General features: G+C 41.6%; 1 protein-coding gene across 1 annotated transcript in view; it reads right to left on the bottom strand.

Moving 5' to 3' along the window:
* DMRT1 (doublesex and mab-3 related transcription factor 1) overlaps positions 1–16,148 on the bottom strand; it is a 92,404-nt gene that overhangs the window by 18,827 nt on the left and 57,429 nt on the right. Inside the window, exon 4 of the mRNA XM_017674328.3 lies at positions 15,886–16,030. Coding sequence (XP_017529817.2) covers positions 15,886–16,030 — 145 coding nt within the window. The remainder of the gene's footprint in view (positions 1–15,885; positions 16,031–16,148) is intronic.

The raw sequence follows: 16,148 nt of genomic DNA on the forward strand, positions 1-16,148 counted from the left end.
TAAAAATACACTGCAATGTCTCTGAAATACTACAAAACAGTAGTATTTTATGACACATAGCTTGTTATTTGAAGTGTGTGATATTAAACAGGGGCACACAAAGCAGTATTTGGAAGAAAGCCAAATTTAAAGCACTTCAAAAACTGAGATGCTTGAATCAGACTTGGCTCCATGTACACAAAAGACGTAGTTACTTATAAGCGAGTGATCTGAAATTGAAGGGACAACAGATTCTGCCCTCAAAATATACCTTCCACCCACAGACCAAAATATCTGAAATTCTACCCTTAAAGATTCACTTCCTCAGAATAAACACCAGTGGCCTTTTAAAATGCAAATAATCAGGAGGATTAAGATATAAAATCAGTATTATTTTACCACGTTATTTATCAAATCGTTTTCTCTCAAAAGAGAGTGGGGCAAGAGGGGAGGGGCTACTGAAGTAAGAAAATGTCTTATATGCATATGTGTCCTTATTATGTGGGGACGTTGTACGAGAAATGACAGAAGTGCGACCCTACTAACCACTCTGTTTCTCTCCTGAGAGATACTGACAGGGCCTAGTAAGCCCTATGGAGCAGATGGAAGACCATGACCCAGCCGAAAAGAAAAAAGAAAATCTGAGTTAGTTCTTTCAACAAGTATTAAATGTGAAACAGGTATTTCTTTCATAATAGAGGCACCACAGTCAAACTCTCCGGTATCTGCATCCCAGCCCCAAAAGGTCAGCCCTCTGGTCACTTGAATTTGCAAAAGGAGTGAATGCAGCCATTTCAACAGTTTTCTCTCAACCACCAAAGTAAATAAGTATCAGGTAGCACACATCCTTCATAAAGAAACAGAGCCAAACAATCCAAGGGAAGAAATTCAGTTTCTTTGCTAAGAAACTTCTGGGACAGGAAACTGTGCTGTTTTCAGAGCTCAGCACATTACTGGCACATAGTAAGTAGTGGATTGAGACAAGGTGGACACCCAGGGTTGGTATGATTACAATAAATTGTCTCAAGACTTGACAATGACTTTGGGGTAATTTCATTTACTGTATGGGGAGACTTCTCTACCTAATGATACACAGAATTTCCTCTCTGGTTTAACAGCAGCAAAGTGCTAATCACAGGATTAAAAAATGATCGAATCATTTGCCATCGTCTCCTGGAGACAAACATTTGGTTTGATAAATAAACAAAAAGTTATCTATACTCAAAGGACCACTTGGCTAGATATAAACAGTTCTGATTTACTCCAATGGGTCTGGGAGGGGGTGTAATTTATTTCAGTCCACTTAGCGCGTTAACAACTGCTTTTCAAAAACCGACATTGATTCATGAAAATGAACATATGGACTCTCTTTGTAGCATAAGCCCCAACAGCCTCAGGCAAGTGCTGATAGAAATGTAGTACAAGGCATTGTGAGACGGTATGTGGTAGCGAGCAATTATGCAGGTATTTAACCCAATCTATTGCTCATCAGAAAAGCGCTTAGCACAGGAATCAGACCCAGACAGCTGACAAGGAGCACAGCCACTTAACTGTCCCCTCCAGCGATTACACTCTCTCAACCCAAGAGTGTGTCAAATTAATACAACTACACATTGACTTTTCACTTCTGTAAACATTAAGGGGTGATTGACAACGTTGGGCTGCAGCCAGCCAGGCATTATCATCTGCCCTGCTTTGCTTATCAGCTCTCAGCTCCAGCAGTCTTTCCTTAGGGATATTTCTATGGGACACCAAAGGATTTCAGGGCTTTCCCACTGCAGCTTACCTAAAGAAGTTGTACCATCTCTTACATATAAGCAGCTTCAGGTGACCCTTAAGAACTGGGTATTTGAAAAATTAACATTTGTTACTTTCTATTAGAAAAACTTAAGTGACTTCCAATTAGAAAAATGGAAAAATGACTAGTCTCTTACACATGCCACTATTCCCATTGCTCTACCGTGATCCTGATTTTGGAAGGATTTTCCTTCCCTTGGTATCCTGATCTTCTTTATTACTCAGTAGTATGGAGTAGGAAAAAGATACAGTTGAGGCACCAGGGAGACACACACAAACAAAATTTTGAAATAATGGAGAAAAATCTATTTGCCATGGATAGTGAATCATCAACTGGCAACTTTATAGGCTTGTCTGGTGGAATCTTCATTCAATGTCTAATGTTCTCTAATAATCACAGATAAAGGCCACAGGTAAGTGTCAAATTTAACCCCCTGTTACTTTCTGCTCTTGGTTCCAAGACCATTCAGTGGGGAAAGAACAGTCTTCAATAAATGGTGCTGGGAAAACTGGACAACCGCATTCAAAAGAATGAACTTGGACCCTTTTCTTAAACCCCATAAAAAGTGGATCAAAAATGTATACATTAGAATGAAAACTATAAAACTCTTAGAAAACATATGAGGAAAATTTCATAACATTGGATTTGTCAATGGCCTCAATGGCTTCTTGGATTTGACACCAAAAGCACAGAAAACAGAAGAAAAAATAGACAAATTGGACTTGCATCACATTGAAAAGTATTTGTGCATCAGAGGACACAATACAATCCACAGACTGAAAAGACAAACCACACAATGGAAAAAATATTTGCAAATAATACATCTCATAAGGCATTCATGCTACTTTTCTATTCTTGATTTTAATGTAAGCAATCCTTGGCAAGTCCCCATGGCTCATTTACTGCCCCATGGCCAGAAGACAAGTTTTCCACCCTGGGTAAGTACTATCATTCTTGGACCAAGTACTTCTGGTTTATTCACTAACTTCCACCTGCTATGAAAAAAAAGAGCATGCACCACAGGTTAGGCCCAAACATCAGCTAATGTTTACCAGCCTTTAATTACTCCATCCTCAATAGTTCTTCTCAACTGGATAGGTTATTTAAACAAGGGCTCAGGTTCTCACAAAAGTTAGACTTTAAAAATGGTATTTGTTGAACATGTACTTGTATCACTCCTTTGTCTCAGGTTTAAACACTGGGCTGAGTCTGTAACCAAACAGCCTTCTCCCACTTGTCTAAGATACGACTGTCTAACAGAACTGTGATGACGGCCGTGTTCTTTGTGCTCAAATATGGTAGCCTCTAGACACAGGTAGCTACTGAGCACTTGAAATGTAGCTAGTGACAGAGGAAACTGATTTTAAATGTTAATTGATTAAGATTTAGACAGCCTCATGTGTACAGAAGCTCCTGCGCTAGACAGTGCAGGTCTGACACAACAGGCTAAAGACAATAGTTTCAATATTTGTGTGGCAGTCTGAGGTTGGACAGTGTCCCGGGGATATGTGGAGTCAGGAGAGACACCACCATCTGGCTGCACTCCCAGCTGTGCCACCTGTTCACTCTACTCTAAAATAGAGCCCGTGATTGGGGCTCTACCTACCTGTGGATTCACAGAAAGACATTTGATATCTGACCGTGGTTCCCAGCACAGAGCTCCTAAAACCCTTGGAATTACCCTGAGTGATAAGGGTGACAGAAGCCTCTTTGGTGCTGAGGTGACCCTTGGTAGGTCCCTAGACAGCTCCTGGAGGGGGGCTGAGTGCCACAAAGACCTGGCCTTGAGTAGGAGCTTGGAATTCCAGCCTTTCCCTCCAACATCCAGAGAGAGAAGAAAGGCTGGAAGTTGAGCTAATCACCAGTGGCCAATGACTTAATCAATCATGCTTAGTAATGAGGCCTCCATGAAAACCTCTTAATGGCAGCATTTGGAGAACTTCTGGTTTAGTGAAAACACTGCTGCTAAAAGGGATGAAGCACTGTTACAGCTACAACATGGATGAACCTCAAAAACAGCATGCTAAGTGAAAAAAGCAGACACAAAGGCCATATAGTATGATTCTATTTATATGAAATGTCCAAAACAGGCAAATCAATAAAGACAGAAAAGGACAGTAGTTTCCAGGGGCTGGGAGGGTGGTAGAAATGAGGGGTAACTCTGCATGTGGGGATTTGTCAGGGCAGATGGGGCTGGGACTGATGGAAACATGCTGGTATTAGATAGCGGTGATAGATTAGATAGTAGTAGGACTTTGTCAATATACTAAAAACCACTGAACTGTATGCTTTAAAGGGGTAAATTTATGGTATGTGAATTATATCATTAAAACTGTTATAGACAAACGAACAAGTAAATACATCAAGCTCCACCCCATCTCTCTAGCCACAGAAGTAACAAAGATGGAGCAAGACTGGAAAGGGCTACCTACTTGGAATAGCTACTCACAAAGTTTGGTTGTGATCCTAACGTGAGAAGGAAACTCTCTTAGGTTTACAGGGAAGACCTCAACTAAGTCTTGCATAAGAGCAAGGCAGCTGGACACATGGCTGTCCCCTTCCACAGCCTTCAGGGGCTCAGAGGCAAGGTGTCTGTTCTTTGGTGGACAGGAAAAGGAAGGTTGTGTGTCCCCAAGATCTGCTGACATTCAAGGATCCCTGCAGCCCGCTCTCTGCCATGGCTCATCTCCTAGGCGTAATGCCAGGTCCACAGACACGTAATTGGCACTCAGTGCATTTATTACTTGTTTATTGACCAAGCCATCAGTTTATATCCTGAGGGGGTGGAGGGATTCAAAAAGGAGACAGAGAGGAACTGGTCTTGCCAGGAGCCTCGAGAGCCGCTGTTTCGCCTGGCAAAGCAACAAGGGACAGCTAAACCAAATCCAAGGAAAGTGTGAATTTCCATTTCAACTCTGAGTAGCCATGAGTTAATTTTTATTTACTGTTACATGAATGGATCTAACCTATAAAACATGAAAAAAGAAAGGTGTGAAGCTATGGATTACCTAAACAGAGGAAGAAACAACAGTTAATACATGCAAGGATAAATTATAATCCAGAAACCTTTTACAGAAAAACTCATGAATGGCTTTAACCAAAATAGGAAACCATTCCAAGAGTGATCAGCACACCTCTTGGGCTATTTTGGAGAAATATAAATGAAATAAAACTCTAAAACTGCTGAATATGCTTAGAGAAAGTATTACTCTGTCCACTTTTCATTTTTCCTTCTACCCCAGGGCCCTAAAATAGTGGTTCAGAGAAGACTTGGACTAAACCTACATAAGGTTGCCATATTCAGCAAATAAAAATATAGGATGCTGAATTAAATTTAAACTTCAGAAACTAAATAATTTTTGGTACATTAAAATACTGTGGACATGCTTCTATTAACTTTTGTAATTTATTTGAAATTTAACTTTGCCCATTCTGTGTTTGATTTGCAACTATTATGGTGTGACTGCATTGGGCTGACTTGGGGCATTCTCTCCCTCCCCTGATGCAAGAGCCAATGGAAGTCTCTGGCCCCTGTCCCACCCCTAGAGGCCAGCACCATGCACTTGTAATTGTGTCTGGTGCTGCTTCAGAAAGCTCAAATGTGGCACTGTTAATCAGTCTCCAGTAAGAAGACATTGCAACTGAGAGGAAACATGGCCAGAGAAAGAGCAGAGGGCCATGGCAGGAGGGCTTTGTATGCCTCTGCATTTAAAGTGGAGAGGAACCCTTACCCCAGAGTTGGTGTAAGTGGGGCAGAGACCCTGGATTCAATGTAGCACGAGATGTGGAAAGACCACAAAACGGTTCTCCTAACAACCCTGCTATGCTGAAAAGGGAATTTAAAAATATATGTGCTAAGATGATGATCATGGGATTGCAGGGCCTGCTGTTACCTCTGAATATTATCTTTTTATGGAGCTCATTTTTAATATCAGCGCTTTTAGGGTGAATGTAAATAAACTTGATCATGCAATAAATTCAGTGTGCTCTTTTATTTTGCAGATTTAAGCTCAGACATCATAAATCTTCTCTTGGAAGCAGCATCTTTCAAGATAACAGAGGCAGCAGTAGGATTTTGATACCCACTGAAAAAACAATAAATAAGCAACTGACTTCAGAGACTTCCCCAAGTGCATGGCTTAGCCCGACAGGCAAGGTGCTTGACAGTGGGTAGAACAGTCCTTAGGGTTTTTTCTCTTTGCCCTGTATCAAAGGGGTCATCCCAGTGTACCACACTAATCTCAGGAGAGTGGGTTCCTGGATTTTGTATGAAAGGATAGTAATAGGACAACTTCACACATGGCAAAATGAAGCCCACTTCTACGAGGAAATAACCATCTACTCTACTTCCCCCAAAAGGTTCCATCTATGCCAATTTCAATGAACAGCAGTCAGGAGGAACATAAAAGCTGGTCACCATTCTTTACAGCAGAAGCCCAGATGGAACCTGACCTCAGCATATATTGTATACCCATGTATATGTGCAAGATGGGAAGTATATGCCTATATATAAATATAAATACATATAAAGCTAACTTTCAGTGTTTGGAAAACAAAAGCTATCCCCATATAACAGCCAAATTCTGACATAACTCAATTTGGACACCTCATCTGGTGTGCACTGCACTCATTCCCAGTGTAAACCCCACCGCGCCGGGCAATGATATACTGTAATGTCACATCGCAATCTGGATTTACTATAAAGGGCCGCTGACGAGCTTCAGAGCAGTAAACATTGCAGCGAGGTGTATTTCACACTGAGCTGGTTTTTATGAAGAACACTTCACCGCCCAGGCACGGCACCTGGATGATGAATGGTGAAAGATGCATGACAAGCTTCATCATTGTTTGTAAATCTTAACTGTTCCTGCTCACTAACTCTGGAGGCAATTTTCAAAGACAGCGGCCGACAGAAGGACAGCACAGCTTTCCTGAAGGTTATTCAAGTTGTACTTGGCCTGGGCCATGCCTCTGAGGAGCCGAGAAGGGAAAATAAACTCCTGAGTTGCTCCACACCATGCCCGAGGAACATCACTGAGGCCCAGCAGATTCAAGTCAGAGTCAAATGAAGAAATCACATGTGGTATGATGCTGGATGCTCTCTCTAACCAGCGTGGCTATACTGTCGTGCCTAAGTTAATGACCAAGTGGGTGCTAACTCTTCGGGATTTTAAAGTAGAAATGGTGGCTGAATGAGTAATAAAATTGGCAGACTTGATGTGTGATTTGCCCACTAAAGACGTTTCCCTGCACTGAGCAGGCAGGTCGGGGACTAAAAGTCATGCCTGAATCCCATCAAGATAAAATCAGCATTGAAAACATGGGCAAGTGATGTTGTCTAGCAATTATGTTCACCCTAGTCACATCAGGACGCTCAAGACTTTCCCAACAGTGCTACTTGCAGAGCTCACTTTCTGTGTCCTGTGTCCACAGGAAAACCCCTGCAAAGGTACCTTGTATACTCAACTTAAGAGTTTTTAAGGAGTAAGTTAACGATGTAAAAGCAACCTCACAATAAGTCACTGACTGATTAGCTTAGTATAATATATCTTTCTCAAAAATCATCTGGGGAAAATTGGCAGGCCTTTTATTCACACCAAATTTAAAGTAACAGCTCATGTCCACAAGAAAAAAAACTATAAAAAAAGTTGTATTTCTATTTGCACTTACAATTTCAAAGCTAACCATTAGTTATTAAATTTTACAATGACTGCCTTTGTCAAATATTAACACTTTACTCCCTCCTGTTAAATAAAAAGGAAATTCATATATAACCACAAAATTAAGTGACCTTACTATGTTAATCAAGTCATAAAGGTGCTTTAGAGTCTACACTTAGCTTTGGGAATGGCAGTGCAAATACTACACCTGCTACACTGGTGGGTTTTTTGAAGGCTGTTTTTTGTTTGTTTTTTTGCTGTGGCACCAATATGGTATAGAAAGACACCCCTAGGTAGGGGTATTTCCGCATGTTGCACATGCGTTCTGGAATTTATCATTACAGCAAAAGAAGTACTATTGTATCCATATTTTTAATCCCAGCAGATAGAATATTTCCAAATGCACTTTCAACCCCTCATCGTAGCCATCACTTCCTTGAAGATATTTTAAACATGAGAACGTCAGACTGTTGCCCAGTGAAGCCTTAGACAAGTTAAGTCATCACCATGTGTCTCAGTTTCTCCACCTGCCACATGGAAATGAGGACCCCTTCTCCTCCTAAGTCACAGGCACTGGCTTCATGCCTCACTGTCCTTATCTGTAAAAATAGGAATCATAACACTACTATGAGAATTAAGTAAGTTATCCCCATAAAGTGCTCAGAACTTTGTTTGTGAGAAAAGGCAAAGGAAGGGAAGGGAAGAGCAAACCACAGGACACACAAGCAGGAAGAGCGCCCCAGCAAGTGGTTTAGAACCTGACTTCTTCGCTGGCTCCTCTTAAACACCAGCAAGAGAGCTCAGAGATGTCACAGCCTTCTGCCCACCGCTCCGCGCAACCTCTCCTAAGTGCACAGTGATTAAGATCCTCTCAACTTCTCTTGGAGGGCTGTCTTATTAAACAAAAAGCAGTCCTATGTAAAGAACTAAGTCTTTAAAATTCGAGTTTTTCAAAGGGAAGGTTCTACATAAATCCAGGATGTATGGTGTCCTGGAGGTAGTGCCCGAAGTTTGTCCATGTCTGATTTATTTCACTGAGTGCATTACCAGCATGCCTAACTCTGGGCCAATGAGGCACCAACAGGAAGGATTCTGAGGTCAGTTTCTTATTCATTCAAGACACCCTGTACCACCCCAGGAGCCCTGTGAGACCAATGGGACGCCAGGTACCCAGAGGAATGCAAAGTGGAGTGAGTGTGGCCCCTGCCCTCCAGGTGCGGGAGCACACCCTGACAGTTCACTGCTCAAGTGCCATGGCAAATGCACTCTGTCCTCACGGGAGTGGGCCTGCCCTGCCTCAAGGAGGGCCCCGGGAAGGGCCTGCTGTTTCTAGACAGGTGCTGACTGACCACGTCAAAAGGCAGTGCTTTCCACAGAGGAAGAAAGAAGGAACTAAAGACAGAAATCTGCGTGTTCTCCTCAAAGAGCATTTCAGGCGGCTTCCTACACTGTTCTTTAGTTATAAAGGGACCGGCACGTGTCCTGATACCCTCATCTTCTCTGGTTGTTCCCTTTCCTTTACTTAGCAAATGTATCATATATGTGGTATATTAAAAATGAGTCTTCAGAGCTGCTGTATCTAAATGTTTATCAAACGCTTAAAATCATTATGCTTCATCGTCCTCTCGCAGCAGACCACGATGCCTAGCTACTTTTGAGTATCATGATACACATACAGCTAGTTTCAAACAGGGTCCCTGCAGGACCAAAAAAACAAGCCCTCCTCAATGATCACAGCTACTTACGTCTGTACAGCCAGCTGCCAGGCACTTGCTGAAATAGAAAGATCTGTAAGACATGGGGACAGGTCTTCATGGGAGAATAAAGGAGTTCACAGCATCTGCATTGCTTTTACATAATCTTTAAATGTGATCCATATATAAAAATAAACCTATATAATATATATATAAAATATATCCACATATAATGTGATCTATATATAAATAAGTAAACTTGTTTTTTTTTCAACTTCCCAGATGAGGGAACTGAAGCTCTAAGAGATTAATTGAGCATCTTACAATCCTGCCCAGAGCTGGGAGTTTGAGCCAGACGTCCTCTCCTGGGACGGGATTCATTCCCTTGTACACACTGGCCTCCACGGTCACTGCCACTGAATGCCCCACTTACCTCTCTGTTCAAAGCTGAAGCTGAGAATAAAAAGGTCACATAAGGAAAACACGTTGCAGCCAAGTGTTCCTTTCTTTGAAATTCAGCAAATGATTAAGTCATTTCCTAAAGTGCCAAATTTTAAACTCAACATTTTATAAATGTGGCATAAAACACATTTGGCTTTCCTTAAAGCAAGGGAAAGAAAGGGTCTATGTTTCTCCTACGAGGATCACCATATACTTGAGAGCAGGATCGACACAGAGGAACAGCCCTCAGATTCCTTGCCTACTCTCCTTCCTGTCTGAGCAAAGCTACATTTCCAGAACGTCTTTCTCCCTGACAAGAACTGCCTAAACCATTGACACACCTTGCAGAAAGGAATGATGAATCTAAGACTAGTATCCTGCTGTCTCTTCTTATATTTAGTGATTTACAGAGCTTGTTTCCATATAGGACATGATTTCATCCTCACAACACCTGCGTGGGTCCGACGGCACCTACTGCCTTATCTCCTTTAACAGATGAGGACACCAAGAGTCCTGAGAAGTGTCTGTGCTTCCAAGGCTACACAGCTGATGAGCCCTGGCTCCACCCAGAGGCTGATAAGCACAGAAAGTCTTCACTCCCACCCAGCTGCTCAGGGCAGCATGTCACATCACCTCGCATGAAAGCAGCTTTGGGTGAGTGACGAGAGCTGAGGTTGCACCTAACTGGCCTCACAACTTCATTCTTCTCACCTAAGAAACTGGAAGGCTCAGCCTTTGCCAGAATCCACTGTAAATGTGAAGCATTAGTGGAACATTCCATGGAGTAAAAGCTTAACCATTTTGCATTTAGTCATGACAATTGTTGGGGAGGGGGGACATATGCCCTCAGTGAAATCAGGCACTTCAAGAGTCACTGGTCTACAAAACTGCTGACGCTGAATGGATTCAGGAAGTTGTATTTGCAAACACAGAGGCCTCTGCGAGCTGCCCAGACATCACAGAAAGCACATGAGGCCTTCACCTCAGGGACGCCCATCCATTGACCTTGGCCACCTGACCTTGGGTAAAATGTAAAGGTTCTATACCTGGTCTCACAGAGCTGTTGCCATTCTATGTGCGTTAGATGAATAATGCAAGAATAGCTGTGATACATAAAAAGCTCCTCAAATGAGCATTTCTTTCTCCTGGAAAGAGTGGAGGTTGAATGTGGAGGCTGAGTTTGCACAGGGCCTGCCACAGTCCCAAAGCCAGAAGAGGCCAAAACCAGAAGGAATAAGATGCACTCATTTCTAACTTTCAAATTGAGGTTGAAAAAGAAACAGACAAAAAGATCCAAGTAGATTTATCTTTCTCATTTGAAATTGAAACCTTTTTGCAGGTGTTGTCTGGTCACATAGAAGCCAAGAACTTATACTCAAGAACTCATCATGTAGAGAAAGATTCCTGTTTACAGATATGAAATGCCACATGAGGATATTAACACAGAGGTACTGCTATGGAAGTCTCCCTCTGGAGCTCTAGCTGAGGAAGCATTGTTTCCAAGATGCTCCTACCACCACCTTCTGGACAACTTGCATCTGCTACTATCAAATGGCCACACCTGTATATAAGCGGACCCTCCTCAGTGCTTTTTTCAAACTATCTGTAGGGAGGGACTTGTTTTGTTTACGATTCTTTTTCCAGTTTCCAATCCACCATGGTCTGATGCTGTAATAATATAATAAAAACGATTACTACAATCGTAAGTTAAAAATAGAAAATAACAAGTATTGGCTAGAGAAACTGACCCTTTTCTTTCCCTGCTTTAAGGAAAGCCAGATGTGTTTTATTCACCTCATACACTGTGGTGAACTCATAAAATGGTACAGCCACTGGGGGAAATCAATTTGGCAGTTCCTCAGAAAGTTAAACACTGAATTCCCATGATCCAACAATTCCCCTCCTAGCCAGATGCCCAGGAAACAGGTACACAGAAACTTTTATAAAGTATTCATAGCCAAGCTACTAACAATAGCCAAAAAGAGGTGGGAACAACCCAAGAGTCCATCAACTGACGAACAGATAAACAAACGTGGTTCATCCCTGCAGTGGAGTCTCAGGCCATAAAAGGGATGAAGTACTGACAGGTGCTACGACTTAGATGAACCTTGAAAATATTATGCTAAGTGAGAGAAGCCACTATCACAAAGACCACATATTAAATGGTCCCATTACATGAAACATCCAGAACAGGCAAACCCAGGGAGCCAGAGCAGATTAGCGATTACCAAGGGCTGGGGGAAGGGAGGCTAGGAGCAACGGCTACTGGGTATGTGGCTTCCTTTTGGGGTGAGCGGAGTGTCTTGCAGTGAGAGAGGGGTGATGCCTGCCCAACACTGTGAAGGCACTAAGTGCCACTGAATTGTACACTTTAAAATGGTTAATGGTTTAATTTTATGTTAGGTGGATTTTAATTCAATAAAAAAATGCATCTCTAGAAAACTGGAAGACAAAAAAATAGAAGCCCCAATTTTTTAAATTAGATTCAAGGGGCAAAAAAAAAATTGTTCTTTCAAACTGCTATAAAGTTTTTGTTTACTCTTCATTCCTTTACTTATCTCCTAGGCCAGTAACAAAGCATCCCAGACCCACCCCAGTCCTCAGCTCCCACTCTGGGGACTCCATCCTGTCTTTTGTACTCAGAGACATTGCTAGTGGCCCTGACACCTGTGCCCCACACGGTGCAGCAGTAAATATTCCCTCTACTGGATCACTGCCGTCAGCATACAAACCTATGCTATCACCCTTCTTTACAAAAAGAGGAAAGGACTATCCTTAAACCCCCCTTCCCCCTCTGATTATTGCCCCCATTTCACTTCTCCATTGACAGCAAAAATCCTTCAAGAACTGTCTATAGCCAGTGCCTTAGTCTTCTCCCCCATGCACTCCTGAACACATGGGCAGGCTTTGGTCCCACCTCCCCTTCAAAGCGGCCACTTGTCAAGGTCAGCCATCATTTTTACCTTGGAACAGCTACTGGTTAATTCAGTACTCAGCTCACTTGACCTCGCAGCATTATCTGGCTCTGTTCATTAAAGTGCTTTCTCTACTTGGCTTCCACTCACCCTGTTTTCCTCCTACCTCACAGGCTGCTCCTTATTACTCTCCTTTGCTGGTCCTCCTTGTCTACCAGACCTCCAAACACTGGGGGCCCCAGGGCCCAATCCTTGGTCCTTCATTCTGTTACACTGAACTCACTTCTCTAGGGGATCTCCTCACACTGACTTCAAATAACATCTATGCACTGAACTCTCAAGTTTTTATTTCCAGCAGGGATACCTGCTCTCAACTTCAGACTTTGTATATCTGGTTCCTACTTGACAATCCACTTGGATGACTCATAAACATCTCAGACTTAATATGTGCAAAATTCAGCCCCTAATCCCACAGACCTGTTTTCCCATGGGCTCCTTTACCTTAAAAGGAAACCTCAATTTTCTATTTGGTCAGGTCAAAAATGATGGAGTCATTCTTCACTCCTTCCTTGCTGGCCCTTGTCAAATCTATCAGCTTGTCTTTTTTATTCTATCTTCAAAATATATATAGAATTCAACCATTTGTCGTCACATTCATACTCTCAGCCCGACTAAGCCACTAAAGCTTTTGTAATTATTGCAATAGCCTTCTAGCTGGTCTCCCTGCTTCCACCTTGTATGTGTACAGTTTATTCCTAAACAATAGCCAGAATGATCCTTAAAAGCCACAAGACAGACTTGTCACCCTTTGCCAAAACCCTCCAATGGCTTCCCATATCATCTGAAATAAAAGCCAAGTGCTTGCAGTGGCTTGCAAAGCCCTACATGACCAGACCCCACCATCTCTCTGATCTCCTTCCTAAGACATTTCAGGATATGGAAAGAGGAGGGAATGGCTCCTAGCCTTTTTACAAAGAAAAACATTAAATGGTAGCAACATGTCCAAAGGAAAACGTTCCCAGTAATTCCTTCCCCAATACAGTCTATTTTCAGGTTGCAATCTTCAGCAAAACCAGAGGAAAACCTTCAGCTTAGACTTGTTTCTTTAAATGGGAAAGAGAAGGTAGGCTTATCTTTGAAGAAACTGAATAAAAAGGGATTTAATGGACAAATTTATACTTAAGAATTGAAAAAAATCATTAAACCTACTGAAAACACTGTTTTCCACATTACTTAGAAGTCCCCACCCTCTAGGCCCTGCCACTAGCCTCAGCTGCTTAGCAGAAGGGCCTAACTTGCCCCCAAAATGCTCCCCACTTACATCACTGCTGATGATAAAACTGTGTCTCCAGTGCTCCAAGAGATGACCCCTCAAGTGCCTTCTTTGATCCCCAGACACAACTTTCTCTTCCCTCTTTCCTTCCTACCTGCTCTGTAAAAGTTTTCATGCAATGCAGAAGCCCAAGATACCATACATTTGGAAGTCATAAAGTCACACGACTTCAAAAAATTAGCTAAGATTTGGATTATCTACTCATTCACATTCTCCTCCATGACAATCCCAAAGTAGATATTGCTGAGATTTCACTGGAGTTGTTCCTAGCTAACTCTGTCATGCTTGACCCTCCTAATTAATTATTAGTGCCAAAACATTAAGCCTGAAGCCTACTCACATTTTCAAACACTGATTTCCCAAGCAAAGTTAAGTCATCATCCCAACCTTTCCCTATGAGCCGTGGTGCAGCCAGTCTTCCCTTTCCTGGACTGTAACCTCTTCCCTTCTCAGTCTTTTCCTTTCCTGCCATAAATTCAAATGCCACTGCTCCTCTCCAGATTCCTTCTCTCTGCTCTAATAAATTTCCTCTTATCTTTTTGTCTTACTGCCCTGAACTGAATTTACACCTTTGTCTGAAGAAATCTAGTGCTTCTAAAAACATTTTATTATTCCTGGAGTAAGAAACTCAGGCAATTTCTTCCTGAAAGTAGATTTCATTCCTAGTTTTCTATCTGAACAAACGTTTCTTTAACTGCTTGATTCTTAATTATGCACTGGCTCCATGGGACAATGAGTTAGGAGGCTGACCTTTTAGGTTTGTGTTTCTTACAGAGCAAGCTCCCTTAAAAAAGAATACCTGACTCATTTATTCATTCATTGTCCATTCACTCATTCACTCAGCCAACGAATAACAAACAAAAGTCAACATAATAGGTAAAGGTATAAGATGTGTTTTCTGTCCTTGAGGAGCTTACAGTCTTTTGGCATTTGAATATATAAAATCAAAGGCAATATGAAAGAAGGACCATATGAGCATACATTATATGGTATGAATATATAATACAGAGTTGGATTTGCCCACCCCTAACAAAAAGTAGTTAATTATAAAAGTCAATAACATGTACTTGCGTCTCTCTACAGTTCAAACTGAACAGATCCTTTGACCTTTATATTCCATGAGATCCCTTACTTTACTTTAGTATATGGTAAATAAAGCATAACTTGCCCAGCTTGTTAAGACTTTACTGTTCTGAATATGGAAATCAAAGCATGGTTTTGATTTTCATTCTCAAAACATCTGCTTTATAAAGAAATAAGTTCTTAATAGTGAGTCAAGTTATTTAGAAAACAAACTTCTCTTTTCATTTAGTGCAGGGTAAGTTCCAGTAGTTTCTCCAAGTCGCTCGCTATCCTCCTGACTTCCACTTACTGCCTTGATTACGTATGCTTCTGTCTGTCTTAAGATTACAAGACGATGCTTAAATACAAGTACCAAAAAACAGGGCCTGGAAACACAGTAGCCATAAACACCTGCCTATCACCATAGTGTAAATGCTGGTGAGGAAGTTAAAACTGAAGTTGAAGAATTGTGTATTTCAAAGTGCTTTGGTTCATTAAACAGTCATTTTTTATTTTAAACCCATTATATCAGAGCTATTTGCATCGCTACTGAGTGAACTCTGAGATCTATTGTATTCAAAAGCATTTTATTAAGTTATTTTATTTCCTCCCCCAAAAGATGAATAGACCTTCTATTTTAAAATAGAAAAGTTTTGGAAAAGGAGTATTTAATATAAGAGATTTGCTTCACCAAACATACCAGGATTTGAACTAATTTTCACTTAACCTGCATTTCATATTGATCTTTCAGAAAACACATTTTTAGCTTCTTATGGGAGTCTCCCATCTTATTTTCATTGTAGAAAAGAGAGGCATGATCACTCTAGCAAAGCAAAATCACTCCCTAACTAACTACTTTAAAGGACACCTACATTCAGAGGCACACAGCAGCAAACTTTCCACCAGCTCCTATGAGGCATGGTGCTGCAGAGGGCTGGGGACCTACGGTAGGACACTCACCAGCACTGCACCCCATGGCCTGTCTGCATAACCAGACACCTACCACTTGCTTTGGTTTCCGGGTAAGTGGGGCCGTCCTCAAAAGTGAAGATCTGAGGCATGCTCTGGCCCAGGTAGGAGGGAGGCGGATAATAAGAATGCATCCTGTACTGGGAACTCACTGCATGGCGGTTCTCCGAGTTTTTCATCTGCTCAAGAAAAAAGAAAGAATATATAAGATCAAAGTTGTGTTTTACAATTAGTACAATCATTGCCAATTCTTTGAATTAAGGGAATAGTCTTATTAAAATTGAGGGTATCCTCAAT

The sequence above is a fragment of the Manis javanica genome, chromosome 2 (assembly GCF_040802235.1).
Source record: "Manis javanica isolate MJ-LG chromosome 2, MJ_LKY, whole genome shotgun sequence".
Classification (NCBI taxonomy): Eukaryota; Metazoa; Chordata; class Mammalia; order Pholidota; family Manidae; genus Manis; species Manis javanica.